Source organism: Acipenser ruthenus, chromosome 5 (genome assembly GCF_902713425.1).
Source record: "Acipenser ruthenus chromosome 5, fAciRut3.2 maternal haplotype, whole genome shotgun sequence".
In the NCBI taxonomy this organism is placed as follows: domain Eukaryota; kingdom Metazoa; phylum Chordata; class Actinopteri; order Acipenseriformes; family Acipenseridae; genus Acipenser; species Acipenser ruthenus.
This window is the reverse complement of record NC_081193.1, coordinates 69,484,959-69,503,140: the sequence shown is the minus strand read 5'-3', so window position 1 is coordinate 69,503,140 and position 18,182 is coordinate 69,484,959. Positions and strand designations below refer to the sequence as shown.

General features: G+C 35.7%; 1 protein-coding gene across 1 annotated transcript; it reads left to right on the top strand.

Annotated features, from left to right (window-relative positions):
• The first annotated feature begins 4,211 nt into the window (after positions 1-4,211).
• LOC117402509 (pleckstrin-like) lies at positions 4,212-17,668 on the top strand. Its single transcript, XM_034003726.2, has 9 exons — positions 4,212-4,402; positions 9,717-9,872; positions 11,149-11,330; positions 11,697-11,788; positions 13,580-13,764; positions 14,060-14,164; positions 16,474-16,557; positions 16,898-16,970; positions 17,259-17,668. The coding sequence occupies exons 1-9, from the start codon at positions 4,355-4,357 to the stop codon at positions 17,396-17,398; spliced, it is 1,065 nt and encodes a 354-aa protein (XP_033859617.1). The 5' UTR covers positions 4,212-4,354; the 3' UTR covers positions 17,399-17,668.
• The last annotated feature ends 514 nt before the right edge of the window (positions 17,669-18,182 follow it).

Below are 18,182 nucleotides of genomic sequence, written 5' to 3'. Positions count from 1 at the left end.
AAAATGTATTTTTATCATCTAAAAAAAAAATTGCCAAATTGAGAAGTATTCTTTCCCACTCAGATACTGAGAGATTGATGTATGTATTTGTGTAATCTAGAATTGAGTATTGCAATGCCCTATTCTCTGGTACTCAGAGCCATGTTATATCTCTAATGCAACTTATATAAAATGCAGCGGCTAGAATTTTAACCGGGACTAAGAGACAAGATCACATTACTCCTGTGCTAGCATCTCTGCACTGGCTTCCAGTCTGATTCAGGACAGATTTTAAGGTGTTGCTTTTAACTTATAAGGCATTAAATGGCCTTGCACAATCATATTTAAATGATCTTTAATACCATATATTCCTAGATACCCACAAATCAAAATAATAATAATAATAACAGGTAGTAGAGCATTCAGTTATAGGGCCCCAAAACTCTGTAAGGGAAGCACCAAGTGTCACTGCTTTTAAAAAAAGATTAAAAACACACTTTTATAATGTAGCATTTTTATGCCAAAATGATGTTCCTTTTATTCTCTGCCTTGATTTACTGATGTTTTTTCTTTTGTTTTTTATTGTTTTTCTTGCATTCTTTTATTCAGATTTGTCAATATTTTATTAATGTGAAGCGCTTTGCAGTCGTTTTTTATTGTGAAAGGCGCTATATTAAAAAATAAAATACTATAAAATAATAATAATAATATAAAAATATATTATTATTATTATTATTATTATTATTATATTAGTGTCACAAGTGACTAATTTAGAATGTGGGATGGTATATAATTTATAATTATTGTGTGCAGGTGTGTGTTCCTTTGTGTAAATTGTTAAAATTATTAAAGATATGGTTTGAATTTTGCTGTTTGGTTTATTTTGATGAATGTATATGTGTGCATGTTGGTTATCTTTTTGTTTGTTTTATAAATTAATAATTGAGCACAATCAGTCACATCCTTTCCCAGGATCCAGACTTTAATTGCCACCCCTGCGTGCCATTCTGCATCAATTGACAGACTAGTATAAAACCAGAACCAAAAATACAGAGTCGTTGAGTTGGGCAGGAATGGGAATGGGAATGGGAATGAGAATGAGAATGAGAATGAGAATGAGAATGAGAATGAGAATGAGAATGAACGCGCAGGAAGTCGGCCATGCTTTTTGGACTCCAGCAAGGGGATTGTAGGAGTAAACACCATAGACACTAATCAGAAAAGAAACACTGGAACCATTCAGAAGTGGATAAAGAATCGCTTGAGAAACAAGGGAAGTACCATTTTTGTCGCTGTTAAACAACGAATACTAAACTTTTTTCACAGAATCAGAAACGTATCACTGCTGCAGTGAATTAAAACATTGCTTATAAAATCTACTGAATACATTTAGAGTGCTGCAGAAGTAACTAAAAAGTGGAAGATATCTGGGGAAAAAGCAAAGCTATCACAAGAAGGATTTCAATCATTGGAGACTGGTTTTGTGTGCAATTCTGATACCAGCTTTTTAAATTTCTTTGCATAGGATCCTTGCTCCCCCCCTAAGGGCGTAGGAGCACTGAAGGATTAGTGGTTCTATTTTCAGGGTCACTGGGATTGCCAGTGTACAAATAAAATAGGATTCCAAATTGCCGCATGGGACGCAAGGTTTGGACTGTGGTCATTTTCTGGACCTAAATGGATTAACTAGACTTGGTTGTGGACATTTCAAAGACTACCTATGCTACAGAGGTTCAGGTCTGATGCATTATGTTATGTCTGACTATCATTTGTGGTGCATGTAGTTAGGCAGGGATAAATTTAGTTAGCAGGTACAATTACAATAATTTGAAGGTAAAATAATACATGCTAATACATGAGTGGTGTTAAAAGATATATATGTATTATCTCTATGGGAAAGATTTTGAGTGTTGATATAAGCTTTGTGTTTTATCAAAATAAAAAAAAAAATACCTTATTATCACAATAAAATAATAATTACAAACAACAACAAAGAAACAAAAAAACTGATGCAATGGGCTGGACCTGATTGAGAAATTGTTACATACAATCGGTGGGTGTCAAAATGCATATTGAGGTTAGAAGTTAAGACTTGTCCAACATGGCATGAGTCAGGGTGGATTTGGTTGATTATTCATCATACTAATGTTAATGTCATCGTGGGGTTGAGTCATTTGTTTTATATTTTGCAGCCTTGTTTTAGAAACTGAACTCATTATAGGATTCTAGTAAGTTACCTTATTTGTTTCTCAATGTCTTCAAAGAATGTCTCATGGGGAGGGGTGTGTGGCCTGTTTGTATTGTATTTGTTTGTTTAAACGCTTTCTTATTCTACGCTTTCTTATTCTCTTCCATGTGTGAGTGGGTGTATGCATGTGATACATAGGAGGCTGTGTGGTCCAGTGGTTAAAGAAACGAGCTTGTAACCAGAAGGTCCCCGGTTCAAATCCCACCTCAGCCACTGACTCATTGTGTGACCCTGAGCAAGTCACTTAACCGCCTTGTGCTCCGTCTTTCGGGTGAGATGTAATTGTAAGTGACTCTGCAGCTGATGCATAGTTCACACACCCTAGTCTCTGTAAGTCGCCTTGGATAAAGGCGTCTGCAAAATAAACTAATAATAATAATAATACATTTGAAAAACGAATAAGTACTCACCTCATCTTTTTGTTCTTTCTCACCACATTCAAAGAACCATTACTAAAATGATTTTAGTATTACCACATAACTTGTTAATCATTATACAAACTGGTGTTAAATAAACATCTTTATTGTGAAGTTAGAATTTTCATTAGTTCCCCTGAGTATAATATTCCACTAAAATGTGCACGTCTAATTATTAACTCCTGCTTGTCTTCCCAATTTGAAATGCCCAATTCATACATTGACTCACTGATGCAACACGCTTTCTGATCTGGAGCTGAAGATCAACGGGAGGCAAGAATCCTTGAGGTCCAGTATGGCAAGGCTGGCATCATCTGGTGCCTGTAAGTACCTCCAAAAAAAAAGTATGGCACTCATCCACACTAGTTAAATTTATCAATTGGTTTTATTTAAAAATGTCAGGTCAGAAATATATAACGCTCATGTTTTTTTTTCTGTCTTCGATAGATTGATGTAGGCAGTGCTGTTCCATATCACCTTTTCTGTACTGAACAAAAGCAGTATAATTTTTCATAATTACCTTTCATAATGTGAATGTTGGAAGTGGCAAGTATATCCCTTTCCTTCCTTTGTAATTTTTGGTATTTGTGGTGTATACCTCCCTTTTTTAATTTCTGATTTTTTGACCCCACTTATAATTGGAGCGATGTGGAGAAAATGCAAATCTTCTGTTGGTAGATTTTATTTGATATAAAAAAATAAAATTCAGCACGATTAAATTGTAAAAAAAAAAATTCTCTGATCAACTCTTTAGTTGATTAATACTAATAAGCCGGAGCACTGTTTGTTTTGTTTTGAATATTTTGCAGATGGAGTCAACTACCTGGAGCACCTGCACTAACACAACACTACAAAGGAGTACAGCACCCTGGACACTGTATATATTTGTTTGCTGTTTATTGTGCAGGAATGCAAGCCCAGAGTATAGTTCCCCAATACCATTGATGGTAGAGGGGAACCAATTGCAAATAAAGAAGAGAACACTTGTAAATATACCACCGTTTGGAACTTCTGTTCTTCCCCACACCACTCATATCCTGACACTCATTGTGCCTTTACTAGGTGAGCCACAGGGGACCCTAAAGAAGAATTTTTGTGTACCCCTTGAAACACACAGCTAAAAAAAATGGAAGTATAATTGCAGAAAATGAGGTATGCAAAATTAACTTCTCCTTTAATTGAATTTCTATTGCAGAAGAAAGCTGTGGGGTATGCTTTCCCTATCTAAAAAACGCATGTTTTTTATTTTAGACAAGTGGCTAACAGTAAAATACTTACAGATAAAAATGGTTTATCTATGGTTACCAGACCAATGCCTTTTGAGAGAGGTTGCATAGCAAATATTTGTTTTAGGGTATAAATAGAACAAACACTGTAACATGTTTTTCTGCATATATTTATGACTAAACAGTTTTTTTTATGATGCCTGAATGACGGGTAGGGTGGAACACAACTCATGTAATCTTATCTATGTAAAAGGAAAGTATGTGTGTGTGATTGTGTGAGTGGCGATTGAACACATTACCATTTTCTGTTTGAGTGGCTAAGAAGCAGAGGAAATTATACACTCCCACGTGGTTGACTGAATAAGGAACTGGTGTCCACAGAGCTCAGTGGAAGCAATGAGTCAGTCACAGTATGTGACAAAACTGAACTACACAACAAAAGGTCAGATAACTCAAACTGCTACTGAGACTGGAAGTGAGCAATTATGGACATGGAACCTAAAAAGATCAGGGAGGGATATCTGGTTAAAAAGGTAAGATTAAGTGCAGTATATTTCTTAAATGTTTAAAAGTTGTTTCAAGAAGGATTCTAAATCATAATTCAATATTAAAAACAGCAGTTATGCAGGTGTTTCCTGTACAATATTACCAGTATATAGAAAATGTCACTTGAAAAAAACAAGTTATGTTATTAATTTAGTTTACTTTTTGCATCTTCAGCTACATTAGAGCTTGGAGATTACATCATATCAATACCTTCTAATGCCTTAAGTAGGAGCAGGAGCATGGCTAGCACAGTGACAAACTTGTGTACCCTTATAACTGCACAGTGTGGCAAAGCACAGCCAAACGTGGTAAATGTGTTGAAGGTAACTTTAAAAGCTTTAAAATGTAATAACAATTGTACTGGGTATTTTATACTGGCGTGCAGGATCATTGGTATATCATTTTAACTTAAGTGTTTTATTCTGAAATACCTCAAGACAATCTGCTCCATAGAGACCACAGAATAAGCTGATGTTATCAGAATGAATAAGTAGCATCACAACTCTCATTAATTCAACATTCTTCAGATATTGAACAAGACGTAACAATCTTTCTCAAGTACTGGCTTCTTAAGAAAAACAGTATATAGTATAAATTACACCTGATGACCTCAATTCCTAGCAGTTAAAAGCGTATGGTTTCAGAAACCAATAACTATAAAACACTGAAGCTTCTGCCCTGGTGGTTATGATGAGGGCGTGTGTATCACCACAGTGAAAGAAAACTTTTCAGATGTGTTGCTTTACAAGAGAAATTTCTAGAATATTCTGAGACCTCCTGAACAACCCATGTGGACCCCAAGGGTACCAGACACCAGTTTGAGAACCCCTGTAGTAGGGGTCCCCAGTGCATCACACTTTTACAACTGTAAAGAGTGTAGTATTTATTAATGACGAGTTCTGTGTGTTATGCTGCTACTGATAATCCTGCTATCATCAGCTGTTATAACTCAGGCAGTTTCAAAATCAGACAATGTCTCATATCCTAGCAGTTTGTGGCAATAGAAATGTTTATTATGAAACATATTCATAATTATTCTTAATTATGCAACATGTTTTCATAGAAACCAATATTTATGCAACTTGTTTTTAAAGTGAAATTTGTCAGTTGTGGTAATTGGGTGGTCATTTTTTTTCATACTCAATGTGTCCAAACATACATCATATTCTCACCAAAAAAATGAAAGAACACAAAACACAAAGGTCTGGTTTTTTTTTGTTCTGCTTTTGTTTCCAAAAATACGCCACAACAGCTAAACTAAGTGTTCAACTGGCAAAGGAAATTGATCACTAAGCACTATTCATTAATACCCCTTCAGTTCTGTAAATTGAAAACAGTTCTCATTTTTCAAAGATGGCCACAGTGTAAGGGTTTTACATTTGAGAAAGGAAAACCAAAACAATTTATTTAAATAACAGCTTAATATGCAATTTTTCATGTCACTGTTAACTTCATCTTTAGAAACCAGTGTGTCAAAATAACCTCCATAAACTGAAGTTATTTTCAGTTACATACATTTATTTATTACTATGAATTTATTATTCAGTATGCACTCAACTGTTTAAAAATAAACATGTATATGTAACAGGGCTGGGTGTGTACTTGCAATCCCATGCACAATGCACATGGGTCTTAACCACAATGCAAAATAATTGTTTGTAAAGGACAACACGTGACAGGGCGTACATTGTGTTGCATTAACTACAAAAGCAGAGTAGTAGTATTGTTTTTACAAATAGTTTTTCGTGATTTTATACATTTTTAAGATTCATCAGTGCGATTAGTAATATTATTATTATTATTATTATTATTATTATTATTATTATTATTATTATTACCAATAATAATAAAGCGTACACTTCTACAACATCTTCCTTCACAATTAATTCACAATTAAACCATAAAAAATAAAAACAATTTTATGATGGAACCCATTAAAATGATTTATACTGTATTATAATCAAATAAAAGAAATAACAAAAATGAACCGCATCCACAGACATCAAGGACATCAAGTGAATAAGTGTGTTTTAACAGAAATAGTGGGGCAGTGCCACTTGTCACTTGTTTGTCGTGTTCCCCTGAGCTGGAAAGGTGGGTTGTCTTGCTACATGGATGAGTAATAAAGAGTGAACAGTGGTCTGCATTTCTGTAGAAAGAAATACATTTCCAACTTGAGCTTTCCAGTCATCTACAATTAATGACCATTAGGAAAATAACTATCTATAAAATGAACTTTTCTGTTAAGATATTTCCAAAAAAAAAAAAAAAAAAAGTATGTTCACTCCTACAGCTGTCATGTAAATTAGATACTATTAAAGTTATGATATTTTTTGTTTTGTATACTCTTTAGACTGTGTGGTCCAGTGGTTAAAGACTAGAACTTGTAACCAGGAGGTCTCTGGTTCAAATCCTGGCTCAGCCACTGATTCACTGTGTGATCTTGAGCAAGTCACTTAACCTCCTTGTGATATGTTGTTGTAAGTGACTCTACAGCTGATGCACATTTCACACACCCTAGTCTCTGTAAGTTGCCTTGGATAAAGGTGTCTGCTAAATAAACAAATAATAATGTAGACTAGCTGCTCAAATGCTTCCCACTGATAAAGGCATTATCAGCTCTTTTCAAGGCATTCTCACAGTCTCTTCAGTTGTATTTAAAGGATGTATCTTGCACATTTTTTGTATCTTGCACATTATTAGTTCTGTGAGGTAGTAGTCTGTGTTATAGCCTTATGTAACAAGAAATAGGATAAACCAGGCCATTGTTTCTAATAATATAGTGGTAGTAGGGGCCAATCAATCCTAAGCACATTTTTCTATTTGATCATAATTAGCTCAATGTGCATTTTGATACATGACTTTCAGAACTCAAAGGTTTTCCTATCTGTCACCAGTTCCTTCCGACTTCGTATAGAACAAACTGTTCCTAATAAAATGCCTATATCCTGTGCTTATCATAGTCCCTGCACATTGGGTTATACACTTCTCTCCTGTTGGGGCCCTGTTGTGTCGGATGACTGATTGTATTTATTGTGGCATTATGGCAGTTCATTCCTCTCTAAGGGGGCTGGGAAATTCAGGGAGACAAAGGTGCTGGGCCAATATAATAATACCAACCTTTGGATAGGCTAAAATTGTGTTATTGTTCACATGAATTTAAAAAATTTAATATTCTGCAACATACAGCAGTGCCCTGGAGAACAACAGTATATACTGTTATTGAAGCATGAATTGTGCACTGTTAGGGCATAGTTTAGGGAAGTAGTGTAATCAAAGCTTTTTCTTTTTTTTTTTTCAATGTTCAACATTTGAGTTAGCTGGAAGAAGTAATGTTATTTCTATCACAAGCAGCGGTGAAAAATGTTAGTTATTTTGGTAGCACTTTAGACGCATATGAATAGGTTTTAAGGATTCATACTGCAGGACAGCATAGGAGAAACATCTGAATGTTTTGTTTTGTTGTGTTTTTTTGTTTTTTTTTTGTAATGATTTTTCTAGTTCTTAAGATGGCCACAAATTCATCATCAATTCAAGTGACTCAACATGGGAACAGCAGATAGCAGAATGCATTCAAATTCATAGGACTTTGCAGTCATTATTTCAAACTGTAACCTTTCTTTTTTACTATTATTTAATACTGTATTATCATTTGTATAGACATTATTTTACTTCCATGTCAAACTCTTTGTTATTCAGTGTCTTTTGTATTTGGTGTCTGTAATTGAACACTTAGATATTGCATACAAATGATATGTGCATGATAAAATAATGTTTAAGCTCCTAATGTTTATGTTAATTTGTATTTGTGTGATCTTTTGCTACTAAACATGTACAGGTTGATTAGAAAGTAAGTTTACCACATCAATGATATGGTGCATTGATATGGTAAACTTACTTTCTAATCACCCTGTATATACTGACACTGAAATGCCCAGACACAACCATGGGACATATATCTATGGCTTATGGATAGGGCACTGCATTTTTCACTTGTTTTTTAAACCTGTGATTTAGATGTCTATATTGTCTCCACAGTAAGCCATGTAATGAGCAATCATTAAACAATCATCTCACCATGTTACTTTAAACATTTGAATTGAACTAATTACTACAAAGTACCTATTATCAATTTAATAAAAAGTATGCTGTAGATGGCTACTGACATTTATTAACCCTTACATCCCTGTGAATATGCATAACAGGATTTTAAAAGGTAGTTTTGGCAATATTATTTCAGAGAACTCATGAGTGTAAATACATTATTTATGGGTTTTAATTTGCTCGCTCTCTCTCTAGTTCCTCGGAACACCCACCAGACAATACATTTGTTTTAAATAATAATACAATACACCACAGCCATTAATTAAATCACTCATTCTAAAATAAACAAAACAATACAATACATTTAAACAGCAGGACTTTGCCCTGCCCCCTTTTACACAGTATGTGCAGGGCTTTTCTACCGCCCTACTACATACCCCACCCCCCTTGTGCACAGCACAACTGGCAAAGCCACCTCCCCCCTTAGTCCCAAAGTCCCGGTCATAGTCCCGGCCCAGGAACAGGGGCAGCAATATGTCCTTGGGTGGCAGCCTTGGTGGGAGGTCTTCTTCCCATCCCAACACTAACAGCCAGGCTGACCGTGGACCGTCTGGTTCTTCCAGCCAAGGCAAAACAGGCAGCCGAACTGCTACCTGTGGAGGGGGTCTCCTGACCCTCCCCATCTTCGTAGCCGGCAGCTCCCTCTTCTGGGGCTCTGGCCACAGAATCTCCAGCAGGGAAAGTGCTGCTGGGGAAGGTGGTCCCTGCCCTTCTTTGTAACCAGCGGCTCTCTAGCCGACAGTGGAAAGGCTGTCAACTTCCTGGCTGGCAGCGGAGCCATTAATGGTTTCCGGGCTGGCTTCCCCAGCCCCAGCACATCCCCGGAGGTCAGCAACAAATGACCTCCAAGCGATGAAGAACCAGCAACCCCAGGCAATGGCGAGCAGGCGACCCCAGGTGAAGCAGAGCTGGTGACCCCAGGCAAAGCAGAGCAGCAGGCAACCCCAGACGATGCAGAGCATCCAACACAAGCTAATGGCAACAACTGACTGCCAAGGGCTTTCCATTTTTTATCCATCTATCTATCAAATCGTCTAACACGGATAAAGATATTGCTTTCATTGGTGTTTGTCTGTCAATTATACCTCATAACTGCAGTTGTACCACGCACATTTACCACTGTAAACTTTTATGGGTTAGTGATTGCTTTACTCTTGGTCCTTCCAATTTGATGTGTTGTTTCCTCTTCCAAAAAAGGGGACAATGTTTAACTCCTGGAAGGCAATGTGGATTGTGTTGTCTGATGATGGGATTGAATTCTACAAGAAGAAAACTGACAACAATTCCAAAGGAATGATCCCGCTGAAAGGCGGTTCCATCTCTAGTCCATGTCAAGACTTTGGAAAAAGAATGGTGTGTATGAAAAAGAATGGTGTGTCTTGTTCTGCTTTTTACAACATGCTATTTGTAATGTTTGGTTCTGGACAGATAATTGTGCAAAATGGTTTTGTTATTATACTAAAATGGTATATGATCTCTGTAGGTCTTAGTAACAAAGTTTAATGGCAGAATTTACCAAAATATCTAGCTCTATATATACTGTACTTTTGATCGGCTTTTCAGATGATATTCCCACTCATCCTTTGGTGTAAATTGCTGTGATCTCCAGTTTCTTATACAGAATAATGATAAAGTAAAAAGGTTATGTTGAATTATCAGAAACATAGTTCAGAAGCTTACCTTGTATAATACAATAAAGATTGTGTAGTGTGATGACTGTGACAGCAAAAATCTGATTAAGCAAGGTCTGCCACTAATGCTTGTGATATAACCTTGCTTATTAGCCCCCAAAAAGTAATTTCAATACATAGGGTGTTTTGAATTTGCTATTTATTTCTGAAACAATTTAAATTCTGCTGAACAGGAAAATGTGGTAAGCTATTTCTTCCACCTATAACTTTTGTGTGTTCACACAATCATATCAGATCACACTGCCAAAACAAACGTGTGCATTTGAAACCCTAGTAAGTTGCAGTACTGTACAATAATGTAACATCTATGTGCCTATCATCTTCACAATGAAAACTGAAGCACACAGGAACCATCTTTGTTTTTTTAAATCTATTGTTTTGCACAAATCTATATACAGGATATATTATAATGGGTGTCAGTATCACATTTTTACCACAAGTGATGGTAGACCTGATAACAAACCTTTTACACGAGTGAGGAGGGAAAGTCTGATCGTTCACTGAGACCTCTTTTATATTGTGTTTATATACCAGGTCACTTTTTCAAGCTTGCCCTGATGTTCTATACCATATCTAATTCAGTACATTTTACAAGGCACCCTTGATTGAAGAAATCACCAACCAACAAATCCAACATATATTATTTATTAACCACAAAACAGGAGGATGTAACTGTACAGAAATGAATGGGTTTATTGTTGTACAATGGAATCAAGACATTGAGGTAGTCTTTATATGGAGTGAGTGTACTGTACGCATAAAAGGATAATGTTTTGTAATTCTTCACAAAGGCTAAATCCTTTTGCGATGAGAAGTATAAGAATAAGAAAGTAGTACTAGGACAGGGTAAGGTTTGATTGGCTCATGGCGACCTGTTGCATGTACATTTTCATATGGCCATTGATAAACATTAAGCATACATGTACCTTTTCTTTCAGTTTGTCTTTAAACTCAGCACAGGAAAGCAACAAGATCACTTTTTTCAGGCTGCTTTTCTAGAAGAGAGGGATGCCTGGGTAAAAGACATCAAGAGAGCAATCACATGCCTTGAAGCGGGACGCAAGTTTGCAAGAAAATCAACTCGGAAATCAATAAGATTACCAGAAACTGTCGATTTAGGGTAATTTTTAATTTGTCCAAGGGAATTGCATTCAAAATTAAAAGCACAAAAAACATAATATGGTACTGCTTTTCTATTATCTATCTATGAACATTGAATTAACTGTAACACATTTCCCCAAATTATTACAGTTGTTATTTTTACTCTTCAAATACAATGCATTTGCCTTTTTGTGTGTTCGATCACATGAGACTTAGTTCAAATCAATGAGACAATATATTTGGAATAGGTTTTTAATTTTCATGTACAACCATCTTAACATCTCTGAGCTTTATGAATGGAAGCCATTGTGTGAATTGATTTTAAGATTATTATATTACTGTAATATTTAGCAAATTTGATGTCATCATTTTTTCTTTCTTTTAGCACTCTTTATCTTTCCATGAAGGACCAAGACTCTGGAGTGAAAGAACTGAAACTGGAGAAAGACAAACGAGTCTTCAATCACTGTTTCACAGGTAGACACTGTACATGGTTTACAATCTTGTGTGTGTCTCTGTTTATATTGAACAAACAAAAAGAAATTAGATCATTAAATAAACAACAACAACATACACGATACAAGAAATTCCCACAAAGGAAATATGTTTGCCAAACTTTCTAATCTTAGCAAAAGGCTTGTGATACCACAATACTGGCATATAAGTGCCATTTAAGCAAATAAATGATGTAACTGCTGAAGTTTTGATTAATTTTAATGCAATATTAGTTAATGGTTTGAATTATCCTTGGTGTTTCTTTTTCTGTCATTCATTATAATATATTCTTGTTTGGCAACTTAAGTTTTGTCCAAAAATATATACATATAAAATATCAGTTTTAAACAAACATCATTTTGTGGGAGTTTATTTAAGTCATTAAGGCATTAACTTGTACCTGAGTGAAAATGGTGCTATTGGGTCACATGGTATGGCTGCTATATTGGATTGTGCGTGATTTTTGGAAGATTTTCAAAACTCTTCTTCTCATGAACGGAAAATAGTACAGCTTTGAAACTTTGTTCTATTTAAGGAAAAATCGATAGGTCACATGATGTGGTGGCAATGTTGGATTTTGTGTAAAACGCTTAAATGACAATTCCTCAGGAACCCTTTGGCCGATTGACGTGAATCTTGGTATACTTTGTACTGTCCTCTATCAGTGCTATTAGGCAAAAGTTGCTACATATAAAAACATGGTCGCCATGAGCCAATCAAATTGCAGCTTTTCTAAATGTGGGTATATTGGCCTTTTTCGCTCTATTTTTCTGTGGTAGAGTGTTATATTCTTATATTTCAAGATATTAGAGACTTTTGGAATGTTGTGTCTGTGAAAATGAGGGCGACAGGTCACATTATTTGGTGGCCATTGTGGGTTTTTCAAAAATGCGCTAATGTCTCATTCTCGGACACAGTTTGACAAATTGTTGTGAAACTTTGGAATCATAAAATTAGTAACACTCTTTATCATTGTTGCTTTTGGCATGTTGCTGCATAAAACAAGCCAATCAAATTTAAGCTGTATTCAATATGCATTTTTTTCAAGTATATAATAATGTGAAACTTGTGCCATATATGTGATTAGATTAGTATTTATGTTTCTAATTTTGTTAAATTTTCATCAATCCAAGACGGCCGACATAGACCAAACAAAATCTGGCGTTCAAAATGTTGCTCAAAATTTCACGAAACTTCATACATGGGTAAAAGCCTATGAGGACATGAACATGGGTAAAAATGGTGCGGACATGTCACATGGTATGGCCGCCATATTGAATTTTCTGTGCGTTTTTTGAAGAGCTTCTTCTCAGAAACCGCTTATTGCATAGATGTGAAACTTGGTGTATAAAGTCATATACTAATGTACATTAATTGTTAAAAGACATTTTCTTAACGCGTTTACTCTGTTTAAATAGTTGTAAGCTACTGATAGTAAGCATAGTCTAACATTATGCTTTCCAATTAACAAAATGTTCATATGATTTCCATTTTCATAAGTCTGAAACCATACTTTGTTGTGCTGTAAATGCTTGGAAGCCGTAAAGTTGCCTGCAACTTCTAGTTTCTAATGAAGTATGGTACACAGAAAAGTAACTCACTGTAAAATACAGTAAACCATAATCTCAAGAATCTGAATTGCTGTATGGAATGGTGTATGAATTGGGGACATTGTGTGTTACCATTAGAATGGATAGTTGATTAATCTGGATTATTTGTTTTAGTTGCTTTGAAACCCCCTAACTCATTTTAACTTTGCTTTCTGGCTATCAGGAAACACTGTCATTGACTGGCTGATGGCAAACAGCAAGATAAGAAATCGGCAGGAGGGTCTCATGCTTGCGACGGCTCTTCTGAATGAAGGTTATCTGCAGCCTGCTGGAGACATTTCCAAAAACGCAGTGGAAAGTGTATCAGATGTCACACTCCTTGATCAGCATGATGCTCTTTATTACTTTGTAAGTATTGCTATTGTGAAATGATTTCCACCACTTCAGTGAGAGTGCCTAGGTTTGCTGTTCTTTAACCATCACTTTGGAAGCAAATACTGTTAAATGGCACCCAGTCACAAATCTCATGCTATGTCAACCAAAAAATACATATTGGAAAGTTTTAAAGTGAGATACTCTTAAGATGGAATTCTAAAAGTAATTTCAGCACAAAAGCTGCTTTTCAGAGTGTGTCTTTTACAGCAGATTACAAATAAACGTCCGAATGCCTTCCCCTTTGTAAAGCGCATGTTGATTTTTGCAGGCAGACAGTGGCTTTTACTGTGAGGGATACTCGAGTGATGAAGATGTCGTTTTGAAAGAGGAGTTCAGAGGGGCAGTTGTGAAACAGGGGTGCCTATTGAAACAGGTTAGAAACAACTTTTTAATTTATTATTTTTTTTTCTTTTTCAATTCAAATATTTACTTCCCTATCTGAGAAATAATGGCGTTTTACTCAAAAGTGTTTTTCTGACAATAAATACACCACAATATTAAATACTTACAATTACGTATCATTCATGTTTTTTGGTTTCCCATTCTTTTTAGACACCATAAACATTATTTGGAATAAATTTGTTATTACATTCTTTAAAAAGTTACCAGCAGCCAATAACTCAACTAGTCCATCACAATGCAATTGTCAGCAGGTAATCTCACACATGTGTAGAAGCTGAGCCTAATAATCAGACTAATAATTAAGTCAGCCTCACTCTTACTTTAAGTTTTACACTGATGATGCCAAAAAGAAAAAAAAAAAAACTTGTGGGGGACTAACTAGAAGCATCTTGTAATGGTCTTTAGTACAGAACTTCTTCCCATGAACCTTTACATTTATAGATTCTGTTTGTTCTACCTTTACTGTTATGTGAGAATAAATGAACAGTTTACAATGCCTCACTGTTATGTACATTGTATATATATATATTGTAAGGCAGCGGGTTGTGTGAGACAGCAGGGAGGGGGTTAAAACCTCCCTGCGAGAGAAACATGTGCAGAATGCACCTTTTTGTTGGGTTAATTGTTTTATTGTTTCATTTAATTTAATTGTTAATTATCCCCTGCACCTGGTAGCTATTGTTAAATTGGGACCAGGTGCAGGGTATTTAAGAGGAGCAGTCAGTTTGCTAAAGGCTGCTGAGTAGAAGGAGGCAGATGTGGTGCTCTGCTTCCGAGCAGTCAGAAAAGGAAGTGCTGTGTTAATGTGTGTGTTCTGTGGTGCAGGGTAAACGGCTTAGCTGTCCTGCAAGTTAGTCGGGGAAATTACCTGTGTAGTAAGTGCTCCAAAATGGAGTTTTGTTTTGTATTTGTTTGTTTTTGTGTTTAATTAAAAGTAGCGCAACTGCGCTTAAAAAAAACTCCATTTCTGTCGTGTTGGGTCTATTTTTAAAGGGGCAACGAACCCGGGTGGGTGCGATCGTTTATGTAACCAGGAGGTCCCCGGTTCAAATCCCACCTCAGCCACTGACTCATTGTGTCACCCTGAGCAAGTCACTTCCTTGTGCTCCGTCTTTCGGGTGAGACGCTGTTGTAAGTGACTCTGCAGCTGATGCATAGTTCACACACCCTAGTCTCTGTAAGTTGCCTTGGATAAAGGCGTCTGCTAAAAAAACAAATTTTATATATATATATATATATATATATATATATATATATATATATTTTTTTTTTGTAAAGTTTTTAAAGATGTTATCCTGGAAAAATAATATAATATATTTTGTTTTGATTATTATCAGTTTATTGTGTTCAAATAATTTCTTCCTGTGGCTTACCAACTTCCTGCTGGCTTATCAATCATACTTTGTTATTTTTTTGTTTTATTTGCTGTACATGAAGAATGGACATATAAATTACATTTTAAGAAGACCAGTAGAGTTCTTTCTCAGACAGCATCCTTAAAGCCCACCTAATGTGAGAAGTAAACTATTGAAGCTTGACAAGACTGGGGTGCAAGTAAAAAATGAAAACACTCAATGCATCTATGTTCCTTCCTTTTAGACTATAACTCAGAATATAACACACGTGACTGAGCTGCTTTGGGTTACATCTTTTGTATAACTTTGGCTTCTTGTGCAATGGGCATCCTTTGTATACTAACTACACAATGAAAAACACCAAAAAACAATTACATTCTTTAAAATACAGGGTCATGTTCATAAACCTTTAGTGAATATCCATTCTACATCCGTCATTCATCACTACAGACACCCAAAAATAACAATCTGAATGTATCATTGACCCCACATACTGTAGCTATGTGTGTATTGTGGTTTGCAGAATGTGGTCAGGATAATCTCTAATACCAGTATCCCAGCCATAGGACATTGATATACTGGGACTCTGCTGCCTAGTAAAGGTAGAACTAAAACAGTTGGACCAGTCCATATACAGCAGTCATCACTGTAGTTTTTTAAAAAGCCTGAAACTTGGTAGAAAGGCAGATCAGGCCAAGGCCCAGAAAACCAGTTGGTTTGTTTCCAAATTGTTAACAAAACGATACTGCAGTACCCTGAGTACATTTAAACAAAACATCTCCAAACAAGGTAGAAAGTCAGATATAGCCAAGGTCCAGAACCCTAGTGCAAGTGTGCCACATTTACCACTTGTAATGTCTGTGAAAGCTATTTGACTTTTAAGAAAGATGTAAGCAATTGATAAATACAACATTTGTCTTTATAGGGACACCGAAGGAAAAACTGGAAAGTGAGAAAATTTATTCTACGAGATGATCCTGCCTACATGCATTACTATGATCCTACCAAGGTAATATTATGCTCTCATATTACTGTCTTACTTAGTTCATGTTTCAGTACCAGCACTGTAACTTCATTAGCATATGTCCTGTATGTGCATGATTCACTATTTAGAAAAGCAAAAATCATAAATATCACATTTTGGTGGGTTTAAACAATGTTCATATTTTACTATGTTGTTTGCAATCATCATAACACCTGACATAATAGTGAGTTTTCCAGCACACCAGTAAAAAAAAACAACTTGAAATGACAGATTACCCTACATACACAGTAATGCTTCCTGTACCATCTTTCGGAAGATCAATGATCTTTGTTTCTGTAATATATTGGTTTTAATTTGTCTACAGGGTGAGAATGATGCTCTTGGCGCTATCCACTTGCGTGCTTCTGTGGTGTCTGCTGTAGAACACGTACCAGATGGTAAGCATTCAAGATGTGTAAGAAGTATATAGATCATATATGAGCTGTGTCTTATTAAACGTGCTATCCTTTGGATAGCATGTAAAACCAGTGTCCTGTTTACTGTATGTGTTTTACACTGGGCCTATGGTTTTAACTGAAGTAAGTACAGCCCAAGGATCTCTAAATACTCATCTAGCATAAGGTCATAAGTGTATACTCAGAGGGCCATATTTAAATAAATCAGACCTGCTTTGCCTACCTGTCTATCTGTTTATCTAAGATTAACAGCGTTATGTTCTTTTTTAGCTAAGAAGTACGACATAGAAGGCAATCTCTTTGAAATCATCACATCAGATGAAACTCATTACTTTCTACAAGCAGCTACATCTAACGAGCGAAAAGAGTGGATCCAGGCCATTCAAACAGTGGCCAAGACTGGAAAATAGTAACAAGAGGTGCAAATACTGGGGAAATATTTTCTAATCTAGTAATGTTCTAAAACAGTTTCCTATGTTTTTGCATGTTAAGCTACTGAATGATACCTAATATTTGTTGCCACAAAATTACGTTGTGTCCAATTCATATTCATACAATTTTCTTGAAAATTGCATTTATTATTTCTGTCATTTTCATCCAAAAAGTAGAAATACATGTCTAGCAATTCCTAAGTACTAAAGGTACAGTACTGTGCAAAAGTTTTAGGCAGGTGTGAAAAAATGCTGTAAAGTAAGAATGCTTTCAAAAATAGACATGTTAATAGATTATATTTATCAATTAACTAAATGCAAAGTGAGTGAACAGAAGAAAAATCAAATCAAATCCATATTTGGTGTGACCACCCTTTGCCTTCAAAACAGCATCAATTCTTCTAGGTACACTTGCACAAAGTCAGGGATTTTGTAGGCATAGTCAGGTGTATGATTAAACAATTATACCAAACAGGTGCTAATGATCATCAATTCAATATGTAGGTTGAAATACAATCATTAACTGAAACAGAAACAGCTGTGTAGGAGGAATAAAACTGGGTGAGGAAAAGCCAAACTCAGCTAACAAGGTGAGGTTGCTGAAGACAGTTTACTGTCAAAAGTCATACACCATGGCAAGACTGAGCACAGCAACAAGACACAAGGTCATTATACTGCATTAGCAAGGTCTCTCCCAGGCAGAAATTTCAAGGCAGACAGGGGTTTCCAGATGTGCTGTCCAAGCTCTTTTGAAGAAGCACAA